The 20072-nt window shown below is 37.9% G+C and overlaps 1 protein-coding gene across 3 annotated transcripts in view; it reads left to right on the top strand.

Moving 5' to 3' along the window:
- Positions 1-17010, top strand: part of MND1 (meiotic nuclear divisions 1) — a 79155-nt gene extending 62145 nt beyond the window's left edge. For 2 of the 3 annotated variants that reach the window (XM_061383950.1, XM_061383951.1), the window contains 2 exons: positions 10856-10900; positions 16752-17010. In XM_061383950.1, coding sequence (XP_061239934.1) covers positions 10856-10900; positions 16752-16858 — 152 coding nt within the window. In that variant the 3' untranslated portion in view covers positions 16859-17010. The remainder of the gene's footprint in view (positions 1-10855; positions 10901-16751) is intronic. The other variant, XM_061383949.1, reaches the window with a different exon arrangement.
- Positions 17011-20072: the final 3062 nt, after the last annotated feature.

The following is a 20072-nucleotide window of genomic DNA, read 5'->3' as shown; positions in this document are numbered from 1 at the left end:
AAATGAAACTCAGAGGAAAAGAAAAATTTTTAATGAAAATAGCATCTGTGAAACATAAGACAACTTCAGTGACCCTAATATATGTGTAATTGGAGTCCCAGAAGGAGTGTATATTGGGGATGGGGGCATGGTAGGGATGTTTCAGTTCAGAAAAGTATCTGAGGAAATAAAAGTGAAATTTTTTTCAAATTTGATTAAAACTGTAAACCCACAGATTCAAGAAATTTAAATATGTAGGTAGTAAATGGCAGTAATTTTCTTATCACTAAATCTAGAGAATTTTTAGGCTTTAACTTGACTGACCAGAAATCCTCTTTCCTCAATGAGATTATTGTTTTTAAAATGTGCTTTTTGGTAATGAGGTACTTCCCAGGATTTGGCTATCATATTATTGCAGAACAGATTAAAGGATTATGAGTTTCACAAATTGATTTTAATAGGATTTTGTTCTTAATAGCATGGCTATAGCACCCAAATTATAACAATCAGGCTTGTCTCTAAGTTTATAATGGCTTATTTTGAAACAGTTTTTCTGCGGGTAATAGCTATAACCCATATGTCCATGTAGATACAGCTATGTATTATCTTTTATTTCTCAGTAATCCCTGTAGGAAATATTTATATTTCATCATGCTAATTGAATTAAAGTGAGAACAGATAAAATAAATTGTAGTAAAAATGAATTCTCACAGTAAAAGGTTTGGAAAGTAAATCTTATAAGTACTTAAGAGATTTTTCTTAGAAATAAATGCCCAGATGACAATGAAAATGGTGGAGTAAGGACCTTTGAAAATGTACCCTTCCATGAAAACTGGAAAAATTATTACAGCTTTTCCAGAACTCTAGAAACTAACCAAAGACTTACCTAGTCAAGAAAAATGGCCAAATCTCTGTAAGAAGAGCAAACTTTGTGGTTTCAACTTGCCCTACTCTCATCTCCTGCTCTCCAGCTCAACAGTAACCTTGAGAAATATCAGCCCTGCATTGTTAGTATCAGAGGGAGTAGAATGGACCTGGAGCTCTTTAAGACCCTCATGCCAAAGAACTGTTGTCATTATTTGCCATCTTTGATGCTCCCCTACAAGCTACCAATAGAAAGTATTGCCTTTTTTTGACCTGACTTGGAATATGCCCATCACTAACAGGGGAGCATCCCTCAGAAGTGTTTGTCTAAAACTGTTACAGGCAAGAATTTTAATGTCACAGCTCTCTTGGGTGATGAATAAGTTAACAAAAACAGTGGGCTAACCAAAAAATTTTAAAGGAGAAGCCAAAAGAGATGTTCTTAGATACCTTGAAATCAACATATTCCTAGAAATCTAAATGCCCATACACACGTTGGGCTATGCTCATTCTCATAGAAGACCTGAAGCGGTCCTAGCCTCCCACTGCCTGCTGACCTTGACGCTCTGTGTAGAGGTGGAGGCTAGAGCAGAGTTGTAAATCACCTAACTGAATATTGTTGGAACATGCTCAAACACACACATGCAGCATCTCAGCAGAGATGTGAAGATTTAGTCCAGGTGTTTAAGGAAGTCCCTATTCAGTCACTGGCTGACCAGTAAGCAAACTGACTGGAGACTTCAGTAGCCATATATAACAAAAAATACAGACTTAACAGAATTAGTTCAGAGAAATCACTAGCTAAACAATAACTAGTAGCCGCAACAACAACCCTGGGAACGTGGGAAGAATCAGATTTCCAAAGTTGAAGCGTTATATTATTGTAAATGTCCAGTTTCCACTGAAAAAATTGCAAGATATGCAAAGAAATAAGAAAATATACCTCATGCATGATTTTGAACTTTAAATCAGCTGTTTAAATATGTTAAAAGAGCTAAAGAAAAATATGTTGGACTTCCCTGGTGGTACAGTAGATACAAATCCACCTGCCAATGCCGGGGACACCGGTTCAATCCCCAGTCCAGGAAGAGTCCACATGTTGTGGAGCAACTAAGCCTGCAAGCCCACTAGGCACTGCTGAAGCCCATGTGCCTAGAGCCTGTGCTCTGCAGTGAGAGAGACCACCACAGTGAAGCGCACTTTGAAGTGCACCACCACTGCAGCAAAGAGGAGCCCCTGTGCGCTGCAGCTAGAGAAAGCCCTCACGCAGCAATGAAGACCCAGTGCGACCAAAAATAAATACATTTTTTTTAAATAAAAAATGATCTGTCTAAAGCAGAGTAAATCATGAGAAATGCCACATAAGCTGCAATCAAGATTGCTGGGAGAAATATCAATAACCTCAGATATGCAGATGACACCACCCTTATGACAGAAAGTGAAGAAGAACTAAAGAACCTCTTGATGAAAGTGGAAAAGAGGAGAGTGAAAAAGGTGGCTTATAACTCAACATTCAGAAAACTGAGATTATGGCATCTGGTCCCCTCACTTCATGGCAAATAGATGGGGAAACAATGGAAACAGTGACATTTTATTTGGGGGGCTCCAAAATCACTGCAGATGGTGACTGCAGTCATGAAACTAAAAGACGGTTGCTCCTTTGAAGAAAAGCTCTGATCAACCTAGACAGCATATTAAAAAGCAGAGACAATACTTGGCCAACAAAGTCCTGTCTAGTCAAAGCTATGGTTTTTCCAGTAGTCACGTATGGATATGAGAGTTGGACTATAAAGAACACTGAGTGCAAAAGAATTGATGCTTTTGAAGTGTGGTGTTGGAGAAGACTCTTGAGAGTCCCTTGGACTGCAAGGAGATCCAACCAGTCCATCCTAAAGGAAATCAGTCCTGAATATTCATGGGAAGGACTGATGCTGAAGTTGAAACTCTCGTACTTTGGCTACCTGATGTGAAGAACTGACTCATTTGAAAAGACCCTGATCCTGGGAAAGATTGAAGATGGGAGGAGAAGGGGACAACAGAGGATGAGATGATTGGATGGTATCACCGACTCAATGGGCACAAGTTTGAGCAAGCTCCGGGAGTTGATAATGGACAGGGAAGCCTGACGTGCTGCAGTCCATGGGGTCACAAAGAGTCGGACATGACTGAGCAACTGAACTGAACTAAAGGAAAATCTGTAAATGATATCTCATCAAATACAGTAATCCCCTACATACAAATGAGTTCCATTCCAAGAGCGCATTCGTAAGTCCAACAGTTAGTCTAGGTACCAAGCAACACAATTGGCTATATAGTACTATACTATATACTGTAATATGCTATAATACTTTTCACACAAATAATACATTTAAAAAAACACAAAAAATAAAACATTTTTAATCTTAACTATACAGTACCTTGAAAAGTACAATAGTGTAGTACACAGCTGACATATTAGGAACTGGCATCTAGTGAACAGGCAAGACGAGTTACCGACTGGAGAGAAGGTGGGAGATGGTAGAGTTGAAGTATTGTCAGCAGTAGGAGATGGAGGGCAAGCTGCAGTTTCGCTCATGCCTGATGATGGCACAGGTTCTGGTTCCTTGCTAGCTTCAGTTCTATCTACCTTCTTGAAAAAAGACCCAGTGATGCCTGGGTAGCAGCTCTTGTTTTCTCATCATAGACGATGACGTGGCAGTGTTGGGTTGCGTCTGAAGAGCTGCTGCAGCTTCTGTGTATCCTTCTACCTTGCCATTTCCTGCATCGAAAATTTCCTCAGCTAGTCCTTGTCTGTCTCTGTTCTTTCTCTGGACCCCCTGTTCCATTTTTTTGCCTCGCTCCACTCTCGATTATTTTCACTTTTGTTTCCATCATTATCACTTGGGGCTTCTTAGCAGCACCAGCTGCATTACCACTGCTTTTGTGCTTGCTCTTGGACATCCTGGACTTGAAATAAAGATCTTGTTCTACTGTACTCCATACACTACTGTACAGTAAAGTACACAGAAACACAGCCACTTGTAGAGGACGCGTGCACGTGACATTCTGCGCTGTGCACGTGAACTGACTTACATGAGTGGACATGTGAACACATGTTTGCATGTTGGAAGGTTCATATGAAAGGCATTTACTGTAGAGAATATAAATAAAGAGGTAGAATAAAGAAGGAACCAAATAGAAATTCTGGAGCTGAAAACTATAGTAAGTAGCTGAAACATTCACTGGAAGGATTAACAGCAGATTTGAGCAGGCAAAAGAAAGTTATCTTCAGCAACTTGAAGATAGTTCTGTTGATATAATCCAATCTGAGAAACAGATATTAGAAAGAATGAAAAAACATTAACAGAGTCTCACAAACCTATGGTATGGTATCAGAAATGCCAAGATTCCCATAATGGCTGTCCCAGAAGGAGATCAGAGAGAAAGCTGCCAAGGGAATAAAAGCTGAAAATGTCCCAAATCTGATGAAAAACTTTAATTTACACTTCGAAAAGGCTTAACAAACTCCAGTTAGGACAGCCTCAAAGAGATCCATACATAAACTCATAATGGTCAAATTGTCAATTGAAAGCAATAAAAAAAGTAACTCAACATATTTAATGGATCTTCAATCAGATTCTTAGAAGCCATAGATGCCAGAGATATTAAAATGACATATTCAAAATGATGAAAAGCTGTCAACCAAGAATTCTATATCTGGAAATATTTTTCTTCAAAAATGAAAACCAGGCTAAGATATTCTCAGGTAAATAATTGAAAGAGTTTGTCACTAAAAAAATATAGAATTCCTTTTGGTTGGAGTGAAAGAATAGTAGACAGTAACTTGATCAACATGAAGAAAAAAGGAGATTTATATAAGTAAATCTAAAGGACAGTATTGTGTATTTTTGTTTGTATCTCTTACATTCTCCTATCCAATTTAAATTATAGCTGCATAAAGCAATAATGATGAAGATGTTTTAGGACATGCAATGTATAAAATACATTTTGTGACAGTAACAGCATAAAAGTGGGGAGAAAATGGAGCTATATAGGAGCGAAACTTTTGTATACTATTGACACTGGTAGTAATTCTAATTAAAATGTTAATAGTCATCCCTAGGGCAATCACTAAGAAAATAACCCAAAAATATTTGGTAAAAGAAATAAAGGAATTAAAATGATATACTAAAAATTACCATTTAACATAAAATGAAGCAATTGTGGAGGAACTGAGGAAGAAAAATTTATATGACTTAGAGAAAATAGCAATTGGCAAATGAAAATCCTTCAGTTCAGTTCAGTCGCTCAGTCGTGTCTGACTCTTTCCAACCTGTGAATTGCAGCACGCCAGGCCTCCCTGTCCATCACCAAGGAGTTCACTCAAAATCCTACTTTATCAGTAATTACATTAAATGTAAGTAGATTAAAATCTCTCATTCAAAGGCGGAAATGATAGATTGAAAACACATAAACTACTGTCTACAAAAGACTCACATTTGACTCAAAGACACAAATATGGTAAAAGTAAAAGCTGGAAAAAGATATTACATGAAAACAGTAACCAAAAGCAAGCTAGAGTGGCTAAACCAATACCAGAGAAAATAGACTTTAAAACAAAAATTGTTGCTGGAGACAAGTACAGTTTATAATGATAAAGGGGTCAACTCTTCAAGATGATATGACAATTATAAACACATATACAGCAAACAATAGAGAACTGAAATACTTAAAACCCCAAATTATTGAGGGGATAGACAATTCAACAATAATAGTTCAAAATTTCAGTTCTCCATTTTGAATAAAGAATGGAACAAAAAGATGGAACTTAAGCAAGAAATTAGAAGGCTAAAGCTGCAGACCAACTGCATCTCTGTGGGACACTCCGCAACACCAGAAGACTTATGCTTCTCATGTGCCTAGTCACTCAGTTGTGTCTCACTCTCTGCGACCCGATGGACTGTGTGGACCCCATGGACTGTAGCCCACCAGGCTCCTCTGTCCATGAGATTTCCCAAGCAAGAATACTGGAGTGGCTGCCATTTCCTTCCCCAGGGGATCTTCCCAGGGAAGACCCAGGGATTGAACCTGGGTCTCTTGCATCTCCTGCCTTGGCAGATGGATTCTTCACCAGTTGAGCCAACAGGGAAGCTTTATTCTTCTCAAGTACACATGAAATATTCTTAAAGATAGATCATATGTTAAGCTTACATCTCAATAAATTTAAATGGGTTGATAATACAAAGTATGCTTTCTGATAATAGTGGAATGTAAAAGATAATTAACAGAAGGAAATTTGAGAAATTCACAAATATGTTGAAATAAATCAACACACTCATAAGAGGGATAGCTCAAAGAAAATCACAAGGGAAATTGGGAAATACTGGGAGATAGTGAAAATGAAAACATAAAAAAACCTTACTGGATGCAATGAAGGCATTGTTCAGTGGAAAACTTATATTAATATTGTAATGATTGTGTTAAAAATAGGGACAGCTCTCAAAAGCCTAGCCTTCTATCTTATTCTAGAAAAAGAAGAGCAAATTGAACCCAAGCAAATATAAGGAAGGAAATAAAATGACTAGAACAGCAATAAGAGAAATGGAGAATCAAAAAAACAAGAAAGTCAGTGAAGCCAAAAGGTGGTCCTTTTATCAGATCAGCAAACTTGACAAACCTTTGGCTGTTCAAGAAAGAAGGAAGATTTAAATTACTAAAATCGGGATGAAAGAGAAAGACCATTACTGACCTCATAGATATGAAAAGGATCGTAAAGGAATACCATGAGCGATGTTTGTATGTCAATAAATTTGACAAGGTGTATGAAGTGAACAAGTTTCTGAAAGGATACAAAGTACCAAAACCATCTCAAGTAGAAATGAACTCTGCAAATAGATGTATGGGCTTGCCTAGTGACTCAGTGATAAAGAGGCTGCCTGCCAATGCAAGAGATGTGAGTTCAATCCCTGGGTCAGGAAGATCCCTTGGAAAAGGAGATGGAACCCACTCCAGTATCCTTGCCTGAGAAATCCCATGGGCAGAGGAGCCTGGTGGGCTACAGTCCATGGGGTCACAAAAGAGATCCGACTGAGCAACTGAACAACAACAAATAGATGTGTAACATGTTAAGAGATTGAGTTAAGTTCTTACAATGAAAAACTAAGTCTATACTGGTGAATTCTATCAGTTTAAAGAAGGAACTCTTCAATGAAAAAAAAAAACCTAGAAAAGAGAAAACACTTCCTAACTTATTCTTTGACATCAATGTTACTCTGATACCCAAACCAAAGACATCATAAGGAAAAAAAAAAAAACAACTGTAGTTAAGTATCATTTACAAATGTAAAAATTCTTGACAAAGTACTAGTAAATCAAATCCAGCAGTACATAAAAAAAGATTATACACCCTGATTAAGTAACATTTGTCAGGAATGAAAAGTTGACCCAACATACAAAAATCAATCTAATGCAACATATTGGTAGAATGAAGGTGGGGGAACTCCACAAGATTGTGTCAATAGACAAAGTATTTGATAACATCCAACACCCTTTCATGATAAAAAAACACTCAAACTGGGAATAGAAGTGAACTTCCTCAATCTAATAAAAGGGTGTCTGTAAAAAATGCACAGCTAACATAACGAGTGGTGAAAGACTATGCTTTCTCCAAGGATGTCCAGTCTTACCACATCTATTCATTATTGTACTGGAAATGCAAGCCAGGGCGACCAGGCAAGAAAGGGAAATAAAAAGCATCCGTGTTAAAAAGAAAAAAGCAAAGCTGTTTGCAGTTGACATGATCTTAGCCCTAAACAATCCATGAAACAACAACAGAATACAACTATTAGAGTTCACAAGTGAGTTCAGCTGATGGCAAAATAGAAAATCAATGTGTAAAAAATACTTGTATTTTATAAACCCTCAATATACAGCCTGAAAATGAAATTGAGAAAAAATTCCACTTATAATAGCATCAAAATGAATAAAATGCTTAAGAGTAAAATTAATTGAAGAAGTACAAGATGTGTACTGAAAACTAAACTTTTAATGAAGTTAAAGATCTGTATTTTTAGGGTGGAAATACTCCTCCAGTCAATCTAAAGATTAACTCAAATTTTCAAAATTCCAATTTCTTTTTTGCAGAAATTGTTGTTGGTTCTAAAATTCATATGAAAATGCAAGAGACCCAAAACAGCCAAAAGAATCTTGGAGAAAAAGAGTTGGAAGACTCAAATTTCCCAATTTCAAAACTTATTACAAAACTCGAGTAATCAACTCGGGCAGCAAAAATACTAGTGTCATTTGCAGCAACATGGGCGGACCTAGAGGTTGTCCTTCTGAGTAAGGCAGACAGAAGCAGAGACACCACGTAACGTCCCTTACATGCAGTCTAAAAAGAAATGATGCAAATGAGCTTATTTCCAAAGTAGACTCACAGAGAACAAACTTAGGGTTGCCAGGGGGAAGGATGAGAGGAAGGGATAATTAGGGAGTTTGGGATGGACAGGTATACACTTGCTATTAAAATGGATAACCAACAAGGACCTACTATACAGCCCAGGGAGCTCTGCTCAATGCTGTGTGGCAGCCTTGATGGGAGGGGAGTTAGGGGGAGAATGGATACCTGTATATGTATGGCTGAGTCCCTTTGCTGTCCACCTGAAATTATCACAACATTGTTAGCTGGCTATACTCCAGTACAAAATAAAAAGTTTGGGGACTTGCCTGGCGGTCCAGTGGTTAAGACTATGCCTTCCAATATAGTGTGGGTGTGGGTTCGATCCTGATCAGGGAACTAAGATCCCACATACTGTGGGGTGCAGCCAAAAAGTTAAAAATTTAATAAAAATTAATTTAAAAAAAAACTAGAGTAATCAAGGCGATTTGGTACTAGTAAATGAATAAACGTATAGGTTAATGAAATAGACTTGAGAGTCCAGAAGTAAAGTTTTGACAAGGGTACCAAGACCATTCAATCAGGACAAAGAGTGTTTTCAACGAATGACACTTGGGCACCACATGAATTGTCCTGGCCTCCCACTTCACACCGTATACAAACATTAACTCAAGTGGAGCAGAGACTTAAATGCAAGAGCTAAAACTCTTGAACTCTTAGGGGAAAAAACATAGCTGTGTCTGTACCCTTGTTTTAGATATGACATCAAAAGGTCAAGCAGTCATATAAAAAGTAGATAAATTTGACTTCATCGAAATTGACAACTTTTTTATGTCAAAGTACATTGTCACGAAAGTGAAAAGAAAACCCACAGAGTAGGAAAAACTAGTTTCAAATCCTATATCTGAAAAGAACTCTTATGATTCAACAATAAAAAATTTAAACACTGGCAAATGGTCTTCCCTGGTGGCTCGGATGGTAAAGAATCTGCCCGCAATGCAGGAGCCCTGGGTCGGGAAGATCGCCTGGAGAAGGGAATGGCTACCCACTCCAGTGCTGTTACCTGGAAAATTCTATGGACAGAAGAGCCTGGCAGGCTATAGTCCATGGGGTCACAAAGAGTTGGGCACAACTGAGCAACTAACACACACAAAAGATTTGAATACATTTTTCCAAGGAAAATATACAAATGGCCAATGAGCATATGCAAAGAAACTCGGCATCATTGGCCGTGAGGGAAATGCAGATCACAACACAGGGAGATACTCATTAGGATGGCTGTGATAAAAGGAAGGCAAAATAATTGTCGGTGAGGTGGTGGAAAAGTTGGAACTCTTAGGTTGCTGGTGGGGTTGTGAAAATGATGCAGCCACTTTGGAAAACAAGTTATCTGTTCCCCAAAATGTACATACAGTTACCATTTGAGCCAGCAATTCCACTCCCAGGTATATATACCAAAAAGAATTGAAAACATGTTCACACAAAAATTGTTACTCATATTAGTCATAACAGCCCAAATGTCCATCAGCTGATGAGCCACTAAACAAACGGTGGGATATCTATACAATGATTTGATAATGAAAAGGAATGAAGTTCTGATACATACCACAGTTGCCCAACCTTGAAAACATTGTGCCAAGTGAAAAGAAGCCAGACACATGGTTTCATGAAATGTCCAGCACAGGCAAAGCCATAGAGACAGAAAGTAGAGAGTGGTCTCCAGACACTAGAGGGAGTAGGACTGTGGAGTGACTCCTAATAGACATGGGATTTCCTTTCGGGTGATGAGAGGTCTGAAGATAGGCAGGGGTGATGGTTGTACAACCTTGTAAATATACTAAAAATCACTGAATTGGATGCTTTAATATGGTGAGTTCTGTGGTATATAAATCTTATTTCAATAAATAAATGCTCTCATTCTGACTAATGTTTATACCCATTTGGTCATGGCATTGTTATGTGCTGTGTAGATTAACTTGAACAACATAAAATAGATACAGATACATTTAATAGCAAGATATATAATATAAAGTAAATATTTCCTCCTTCAGGGCTACTACTGTATGACCATTAACATTTTATTGTCAGGTTTATTGTGATCTAATATGTATACGGGCTTCCCTGGTGGCTCAGTGGTAAACAATCCACCTCCCAATCCACCTGCGGGAGACATGGGTTCAATCCCTAAATCCGGAAGATCCCCTGGAAAAGGAAATAGCAACCCACTCCAGTATTCTTGCCTGGGAAATCCCATGGACAGAGGAGCCTGGCGGGCTGCATCCATAGGGTCTTGAGGGAGTTGGACATGACTTAGCAACTAAACAACAACAAATATGTATATACTAAAGTGCTTATCATTAAACTTATTTTATCCTCTTCTGGTGTTGTAAATTATTTGAGAAACATCTCAGTTAAACATTTTGTTTTTAAAGAGCAAGTACAATAATAGTAGGGGACATTTAGGAAAGAGATACTAGTCAAGTTGACTTTGTGTTCATCTTATGTAACTGCAGCTATCTAAAATTTCTTTGGGAAGTTGAGCAGGTTTGTGAAATACATTGTCACTTATTGAGCTTTTTTTTTCCCCCAAAAAAATGATGGGAAAAAATATATATATATTATATATATTTTTTTCAGGTCAAGCAAATCAAGTGGCCAAAGAAGCTGCGAACAGATGGACTGGTATGTATTACAATGGTAATATATACCAGTGTGTTACTACTGGTAAACTAGTCAAACTCTTGTGCACTTTCTAGGATGTGAAATGCAGAAGCTATTGTGCCTAGTTTTGTTTAAGAAAAGACATTTCTGGAAGTGTATGTATTAATCAAGTTTTTATATCTTAAATCATTTTAAAAAGTCTTATGAGTTATTTTGTAAAGTAGGAGACATTTTTGTAAAACAAGTGATTGCTTTCAGTTTAAGTTTTATATAGCTTTTTCCCAATAAATCACTTAGACCAATCACTTATCCTTCATATATATTAATGCAAGATACAACTTTTAAGAGCTTTGTGGAATGTGAAAGATTTGTCTTCTTGTTCATAATATTAATTTGTTGAGGACTGACTATGAGCTAGGCATTGTAAAGCCTGTCTATGGCACATTCTCATTTTATTGCCACAGCAATCTTGTGAGGTAGATAGGATTATTATCCCTAATTTTAGAGGTGAAACTGAGGCCACTGGGATCCCACAGTCACACAGGTGCTAAGCATTGGAATAAGAATTAGATTTCAGAGTCCAGGCTCTCACCCCCTACACAGAATAGTCTTCTCTGTGTACCTGCTTTCATGTAAATGCCTCATTAATCCATGTGCCAATGGATACACCCTCTGGTGTATGCCAGGGATATTCTAAGAGATGGTAATTTATAGGGTATTATTTATGTATCTTAAAGTTTAGAAGAAAATTAATAAATAGTGATTGTTGTGAATTATATACCAGTATGATTACTATTTTTAAAACCTACCTGGAAGTTACAGTGATGCGTCTCCAGTATTTAATTATAAAATAATGGTAATTGGGCTTTCCCATCCTGGTAAGAGTCTTCAGTGCCGTTATGTGTGTTACTCATCCTGGTTCTGTTTCTCTGGGAGCGTATGGATAAGATCACATTGACGCCGAGATGCAGAAAGCTTGAAGTAGCTGCCTTACTAAAGTCCAAGGTGATTAGTCACTGGAAGAACAGGGCCTTATGCCAGATTTCCCTGATTCCATATTCAGGCTTCTGTGCTTCACAGAAAGCTTAAGAATCATTTTTCCTTGTCTGTTTTAGAATTAAAATCAATATAAATGGCCTTTGGCTCCTGTAAAATTGCAGTCTTACTTATTACAAAGTTATTTCCTAAATGGTATGATGCTTTACTGATAAGAGCAGAGAGGGTAAAAACAGCCAAGTAATATTAAATAAAAGGGACCAGTGAAATGTGTGCCCAATAAAGTATACATAACCAGTAAATACAGTGATACCGTATAGGTTTGAGAAATACAAAATTTTGAGTGGAAAAAAGGCAAATGGATTTTTTACGTTAAAAATAAATCAAGAGTTACAAAGTGATTTCCCGCAGTTAACAAGCAGTAGGAACAGGAGGCCTGTGTATATGGTGAGAGAGGAACCTGACTTTGAAAGGAACCCTGTTGTGCTCAGTATTTGCCGTGTGACTCACTGAACCTCTCTGAGCTTCCTTCTTCATCTGTTCAGTGTGGATAATGTTTGCCTCAACATTTCAGGAGGATTCAATAAAGCAGTTTGTAAGCCCTTTAGCACACCATTAGACACATTGATAAACAAATACTCCTATTTTCCCTCTTTTAAAAAAATCCTTTTATGTTTTCCAATTGATCGTAAACTTCAAAAATTATAATTAAAAAAATGTGAACAACTTCTTTTTCCGTTGTGTTACTAGCTGAGAAAGAACCTAAAACTTTTAAAATCATGTAGGACGGATGATATTTTTAGAAGAGCAGAAACAGCTGTTAAGAACCATATTTCCATTTGAGTTTATGACTAGCTCCTTCCAACATAAAAGTGCTATGAAAAAATCATGGAGTTACATTACACCTCAGAAAACCTTCCTGTTTTCAAAACAAACAAAAAGAAAACATCAGTACAATTTATAACTAAAGATTGTTATGTAATTATTAAGATTTGGTTTCTTCATATGAAAGAGATTCCTAAAATGTATGTAAAATTGAGCATATTTACTTTTCAGTATTTCAGTTTTGTAGTATGAGAAATCAGGGTATAAATAGTGTTTTGTGACATTAAGTAACTTTAAATGTGATTTATGAAATTATACAAAACCTTGCCTGATAATGAAGATAGTGGAGTTTTTATGACTTTTTATGGGAGACTTCTTGGTGAGTGAGGGGGATAGGTTTTGTGACGTCCTGGTGTAGACCCATGCGTGTGATACTGCCCGTCCTAGTCCTGCATTTATCCTGGGTTTGCCATCATATAGACTAACACGAATTCTACCCCTCTTAAAACTGTTTCTTTTTTTAAAAAAATAAGATTTTTCCAAAGTAAACAAGTGGGACCTGATTAAACTTAAAAGCTTTTGCACAGCAAAGGAAACTATAAGCGAGATGAAAAGACAGCCCTCAGAATGGGAGAAAATAATAGCAAATGAAACGACTGACAAAGGTTTAATTTCCAAAATACACAAGCAGCTCATGCAACTCAATACCAGGAAAACAAACAACCCAATCAAAAAGTGGAAAAGAGACCTAAACAGACATTTCTCCAAAAAAGACATACAGATGGCTAACAAACACATGAGAAGATGGTAAACATCACTCATTATTAGAGAAATGCAAATCAAAATCACAATGAGATATCACCTCACATCGGTCAGAATGGCCATCATGAAAAAGTCTACAGTAAATGCTGGAGAAGGTGTGGAGAAAAGGGAATGCTCTTGCACAGTTGGTGGGAATGTAAATTGATACAGCCACTATGGAAGACATATGGAGATTCCTTAAAAAACTAGGGATAAAGCCACCATATGACCCAGCAATCCCACTCCTAGGCATATACCCTGAGGAAGCCAAAAGTGAAAAAGGCACATGTATCCCACTGTTCTTTGCAGCACTGTTTACAGTAGCTAGAATATGGAAGCAACCTAGATGTCCATCGACAGATGAATGGATAAAGAAGTTGTGCTGCATATACACAATGGAATAGTACTCAGCCGTTAAAAGGAATGCATTTGAGTCAGTTCTGATGAGGTGGATGAACCTAGAACCTACTTTACAGAGTGAAGTGAGTCAGAAAGAGAAAGAGAAATATGTATTCTAATGCACATGTATGGAATCTAGAAAATAAAGAATTTATTTGCAGGGCAGCAATGGAGAAACAGACATAGAGAATAGACTTATGGACATGGGAGAGGGTGAGATGTGTGGAAAGAGTAACATGGGAACTTATATTACCATATGTAGAATCCATAGCCAATGGGAATTTGCTTACAGCAAACTCAAAAACGGGCTCTGCATCAGCCTAGAGGGTGGAATGGGGCGGGAGATGGGAGGGAAGTTCAAAAGGGAGGGGATATATGTATACCTATGGCTGATTCATGTTGAGGCTTGACAGAAAATAAAATTCTATAAAACAATTACCCTTCGATAAAAAATAAGAAAAAGTTTTTAATCCATTTATAAACGTTTCCACACAACAGAAAAATTGACAGGTACGAACTGTCAAAATTTCAGATAACACTGTCTTAAAGGCAGACATCCAGTGGCCCAAGGACATATTCAATCAGTCGCTTTTAATTGATTCATTAAGAATTGTGTAGAGAGGCTTTTTGTTTGTTTGTTTATTCTTAGTCTTTGAAGGCCTGTAGAATGGTTTCTTGCCGTCACATGAACCAGTATTCCTTCCTGCAGAGGCTCCAGCCTCACTCTGGTGCCTCGTTTCCTTCTTCTCTCCTGATCCCGGCTTGAAGTCCATCCCTCCAAGGTTCCTGCAGTGTCGCAGTTGTCCTCTTATTTTCTGCAAATCTTTCTGTATTCTTAGAGTCTCACAGAGTCTGGAAACAGTACATATAACACTTGATCTTTTGTCTCTAGCATACATACCACTTTGGAATTGTTTAGCGTTAATTTTTCTCTTTCTTGTGTCAGTTTGAAGGCATAGGCTCTTTATGTTCTGCGAGACCTGTAATATACTTAATAACTGTCTTATGTAGCAGTATTTGTTGTGACTCTCAAGAATGCGTAGGTTATGCAGACATTAACCAAATTAAACAGACCATTCTAGAGTACCTCTTGCTATTAGTTTTCTCACTTAGGTTCTTATGGAAAGTAGAGATTTGGTTTAGATTGTTAACATAAAGATTTGTTTTAGTATCTGTTGATACTCTATAACAATTACAGAAATGAGACTATTTTATTAACATTCTATTTGATATAGCAGTATTCACCTCAGCAGTTAACTTTATTCAAACCATTTAATTATTATTACTTGATACTTGGAATTCAACTTCCTAAAACAGTATTCTTTAAAGTGATCAAACTCCATATAATAACTTCCTAATGATACCGTGCAGTATAACAGTATACTTCAGACCAAGTGACTTAAATGAAGAAATTGGTTTTCTCACAGTTCTGGAGGCTGAGCGTCCAGAAGCACGGTTGGCAGGCGTGGTTTCCTGAGTGTCCCTCCCCGTGGCTGGCAGGTGGCCGCCTTCCTCCGCGTCCTTACAGCCTCTCCAGCGCCTGCCCCTGGCGCCTCAGTGTGTCCACCCTCCTCTTCTTGCAACACTGCCAGTTAAACTGGATCAGGGTCCACCCCAGTGGGCTCATTTTAATTTAATCACCTCTAAAGACCCAGTTTCCAAATACAGTCACATTCTGAAGGAGCGGAATTAAGGTCTAAAACATATGAATTTGGGGGAGGTACTAATTCAGCCAATAACACTCCAGAAGAACCTATTTTAATCCTTCATTTCATTATCACAACTAACGCAGCGCTTAACGTTTATAGAGCACTATGAACCAGAAAGTTGTGTACCATGGTTTGTCTATATTTATAGTCTTAGTGCATATTCATTATAAAGATGGCATATGTACATTAAACAGAATATTTTAAATTACAAAAAGAAAACTCACTGTCATTCCTGTTCTAAGTGCCGACATAGGAGCACACTGGTACTGCCTTGCATAGACACCCTTCTGGGTGATTGGACATTTAGATTACTTGTATTTTTTTCTTTTGTTACCTTGGGATGAAGATTTGATCATAAATCTTGTACACAGTTTGTTTCCTTTGAGTCCCCTTAGATAGACATAACACTTTTTTCAGTGGTAAGATGCACTTAAATTCCCTAGAAGACATTAAGGCTGTATCTGCTCCTTTTAGCCTTCAGTGACCCCTTCCCTCCTCTTCACCCCTTCTCCCTAGCCTGGCTGTCTAGAAGCCACTTCTGTGCTGGGGGAGGGAAGGAAAGGGGTGCCCTCTGGGACAGGAGCAGCTCTAATTCCTGAGGTAACAGAACCCTGCCTCGGCTCTGGAGATGTTAAAGAGGTACCATCAGCCTCTCCCTGTCTTTGGATTATTCTTTAAGTCAGGTATTCTTCGGTGGCAACTGATTTACTGAATTTTTTGAATATGAAATCTGTTTATTCAAAACAATCACTAATATTTTATTTATTCTGAAAGTTAATTGTCGTTACTTTTAAATGGGTTTCCCTGGTGGCTTAGTGGTAAAGAACCCACCTGCAGTGCAGGAGATGTGGGTTCAATCCCTGGGTCAGGTATATCCCCTGGAGAAGGAAACGGCAACCCACACCAGTATTCTTTCCCAGGAGATCCCATGGACAGAGGAGCCTGGCGGGCTGTAGTCCATGGGGTCACAAGAGTTGGACACGACTTAGCGACTAAACAACAACTCCTAAAAATACAGAAAATTCCTTATTTTGATACTTCTAAAATAATAGAAGTTTTTTTTTAAAAATGAGTATAATTATATTTGAACTTTTGTGATTGTGTTTCCAATTCTCAAAAATATTTCTCAATTTTCTTTATAGATAACATATTTGCCATAAAATCTTGGGCCAAAAGAAAATTTGGATTTGAAGAAAATAAAATTGATAAAAATTTTGGAATTCCAGAAGACTTTGACTACATAGACTAAAACGTTCCATGTTGTTGATGGTGAAGGAGCTATGTGCTCGTGAATATGTAAATTTTTATATTATCCAGCTAAATGCACTGAATTGTCATTTACCTGTAACTGTCTTTATTGTTTTGTTAAGTTTAAATAAAGTCAGAGTGTGGATGTTTTCACTCTTTTTGATTATCCTCAGTGCTCATCAGAATTAGGAGAATGCAAGTCTGTTAGGCTTACCAATAATTTTTTTTTTAATAGATCAAAGCCATCATGACATAACATTTTTTAGTTTTATTCAAATATTAAGAACTAAAAGTACCTCTGAAGACTGTATTATACATGCTTGGAAATAACTTTCAAAACTAATGGCTGCTTTACTATTAATATTTCTCAGTATTTAGTGGAAAATGTGTCTGATTGAGTCTCAGTAATTGCATCATATTTGCAAATTTCCCACAGGAAAAAATACAGAAAGTTGATGTTCCTTAAATTTAGCGTTAGATAGTAATTCCTCAAACATGAAAGCTACTTTTTTTTTAATGTTTGATGCCTTTCTGCTGTAAAGAACAAAACATGCCCTTTGTCCTAATTTATACACTTGTAAGATGATATAGTGGTGTTAGTATAGCATGCATACTCAGCTGAGTTCAGGAATTTTTTTTTTCCATCTACCTTCAAAAAAGAATAGGTTAAAAATAATGTATGTCTTGTGTGTATATCTTTTTCCAGTTCAACTTTGGCATTTAGGGTATTTGCAGGACAAACTTAAAGAAAAGAAAAATCAAGACTAGTGTGTTCAATGCCCTTTCCATACATGCCTTAATTTTTCTTCACACAGTCCAATTTTGATATTCTTTTAAGTAACTTGAATGAGGCGCTCCATATGTTTGAAGTGACCCAGATGGTATCCACACCATTTGTTAGTGAATCTGGTCTTTGAATTGTGTGGAGTTGCCAGGGGCCTACTTAATCACTTCCTGGATGTGGGCCGGAGCTTACTGGTCCAACTTTGTTCTCAAAGCCAGTCTATGTTGCCTTAGGGCAGTAGCTCTTCTCACAGGAGAAAGTATTTGATGTAAAAGACAAAGGACAAAAAATAAAAATAACCCATCGTAAGCCTTTCCCTAATACACTAATGGGAATTCCAAAATTTCTCAGACCTCATTTGCTGTTTCTTGGAAAAGATGCTTCTGAGAATTCCCTGGCAGTCCAGTGGCTGAGGCTTCCCTGGTGGCGCTAGTGGTAAAGAACCCACCTGCCAACGCAGAAGACATAAGAAGTACGGGTTCCATCCCTGCATCAGGAAGATGTCCTGGAGGCATGGCAACCCACTCCAGTATTCTTGCCTGGAGAATCCCAGGGACAGAGGAGCCTGGCAGCTACAGTCCACAGGGTCACAAAGAATCGGACACGACTGAAGCGATTTCGCATCACTGCATGCCAGTGGTTAGGAGACTGTGCTCTTTCTGCTGAGGGCCCAGGCTTGATCCCTGGTCAAACGGGAACAAAGATCCCACAAGCTGCATGGCATGGCCAAAAAAATTTTTTTAATTAAAAAAATTAAAAGGTACTTTCCTCTTTAGAAGGTATATATGTTCAAAAAGAAAGCCATTTCTAATGGCTTAAAAGATTCTATTTCATAAATATTTAGGTAGCTTCAACATATTTTTTTTTTTAACTATCTTATGGGGCTAGCCTGAGAATCACTTCTCAGTATTTGCCTAAGATCAAGTGTAGTATGCAGGCTTCTCATGTGGCACAGTGGTAAAGAATCTGCCTGCCAGTACAGGAGACGCAAGAGATGGAGGTTTGATCTCTGGGTTGGGAAGGGGAATAAAAAATGACAACCCACTCCGGTATTCTTGCCTGAAAAATTTCATGCACAGAGGAACCTGGTGACAGTCCATGGGGTCGCAGAGAGTTGGACACGACTGAGCGACTAAGCACATAGCCTGAGAATGATTGAGACGGAGTCTGTTCATGAGCCCCCCAGAGACTGTGGTACCCTCCTAAGCCAGCAGTGCTCTAGTAGATGTTTAACTAAACTGAGTCTTTGGAAAGTGAGTTGGGGCCTGGTTTATAGAAGGTGGCTATTTGTGTGATGTAAATACACCCAGCGTAGAGAATTGCAGATTACCAACATGATGACGGTGCCAGGTTGGAGAAAGATGCTGGGTATCAGGTGGTATTTCTTCCGTGCAGATACAGTAGCTGTAAATCCTCTAGAGCATAGATAAGGGTAAAATGTGAAATAATTAGGGAGCGAGGAGTTTTTTGTTTTAGTGCTGTTGTTCTGAATGCATAGTTTCTGTGGTTTCATCGTGGAGATGGCTGTAGTAACAGCTGGCCCATTAACTGTTGGCTTGCCTACTGCGGCACATCACTCTTCTTAATCTTGAAGAGCTGCTTCTGAGTTTGCTCGTCCCTGAAATTGGAGATACTGATTAAGAAGCCCAGGGGCCCTGGCCCAGCAAAATCCAGGTAATCCTTAGTCCTGGGTCGGTTTGTAATTGACCTGAAGACTGAGGACAACTTGGGTAGACCTAGAGTCAAATTGCTAGTGATTCAGGATCAAATCTGATTCAGTATTGTATGATTGACACTCCCGATGTCCTTTCAGTGAATTGAGAAGTTTAAAAGGCATTTGAGAGATGACTTCCATCTTAACATCCTTCTTCACATGTAGTTATTATTAAAATCTCACTACCTATCTTTTAAAGAACCCTAGGAAAAATTTTACAGTCTCCTAATGAGTTTCAATTTTCCGGGCCAGATCAGATCGCTGAAATGTCACTTCTGAGGTTGGGCCAGGACCAAAGAAATCCATAAGGATAAATTGGATACCACTTTTCCTCTGATGTTTGCCGCATCATTAGTCTAATAGGATTAGAAAGTTCTTGGCCTGTCTCAGAAATTGATGCTATTATCCTAAACTTTTTCAAACATGATTTGAAGGGATTAGAAAAGGCAAGTACAGCCAAGAAGCAAGAACCACCCTAATAATTCTTGATCAGAAAAATCTAAATTGTAAACCTGATAATACTGTTTTTTTGGTTTTTTTGTTGGTTTAAGAACATGACTGGAGTAAAATAGAAAACATTTTCCTGCTAATATGCCATCATTGTAAGAGCAGTTACAATGGGACAGGTGATGGGAGGGTATCTCAAAATTATACATAAATCCCCTTTCAGGGTGTGCCTCCTGAATGCTGTCTGTATGCTAGGAGGAAAATGTGCTG

The sequence above is a fragment of the Bos javanicus genome, chromosome 17 (assembly GCF_032452875.1).
Source record: "Bos javanicus breed banteng chromosome 17, ARS-OSU_banteng_1.0, whole genome shotgun sequence".
NCBI lineage: Eukaryota > Metazoa > Chordata > Mammalia > Artiodactyla > Bovidae > Bos > Bos javanicus.
This window is presented reverse-complemented; position numbering and strand designations above follow the sequence as displayed.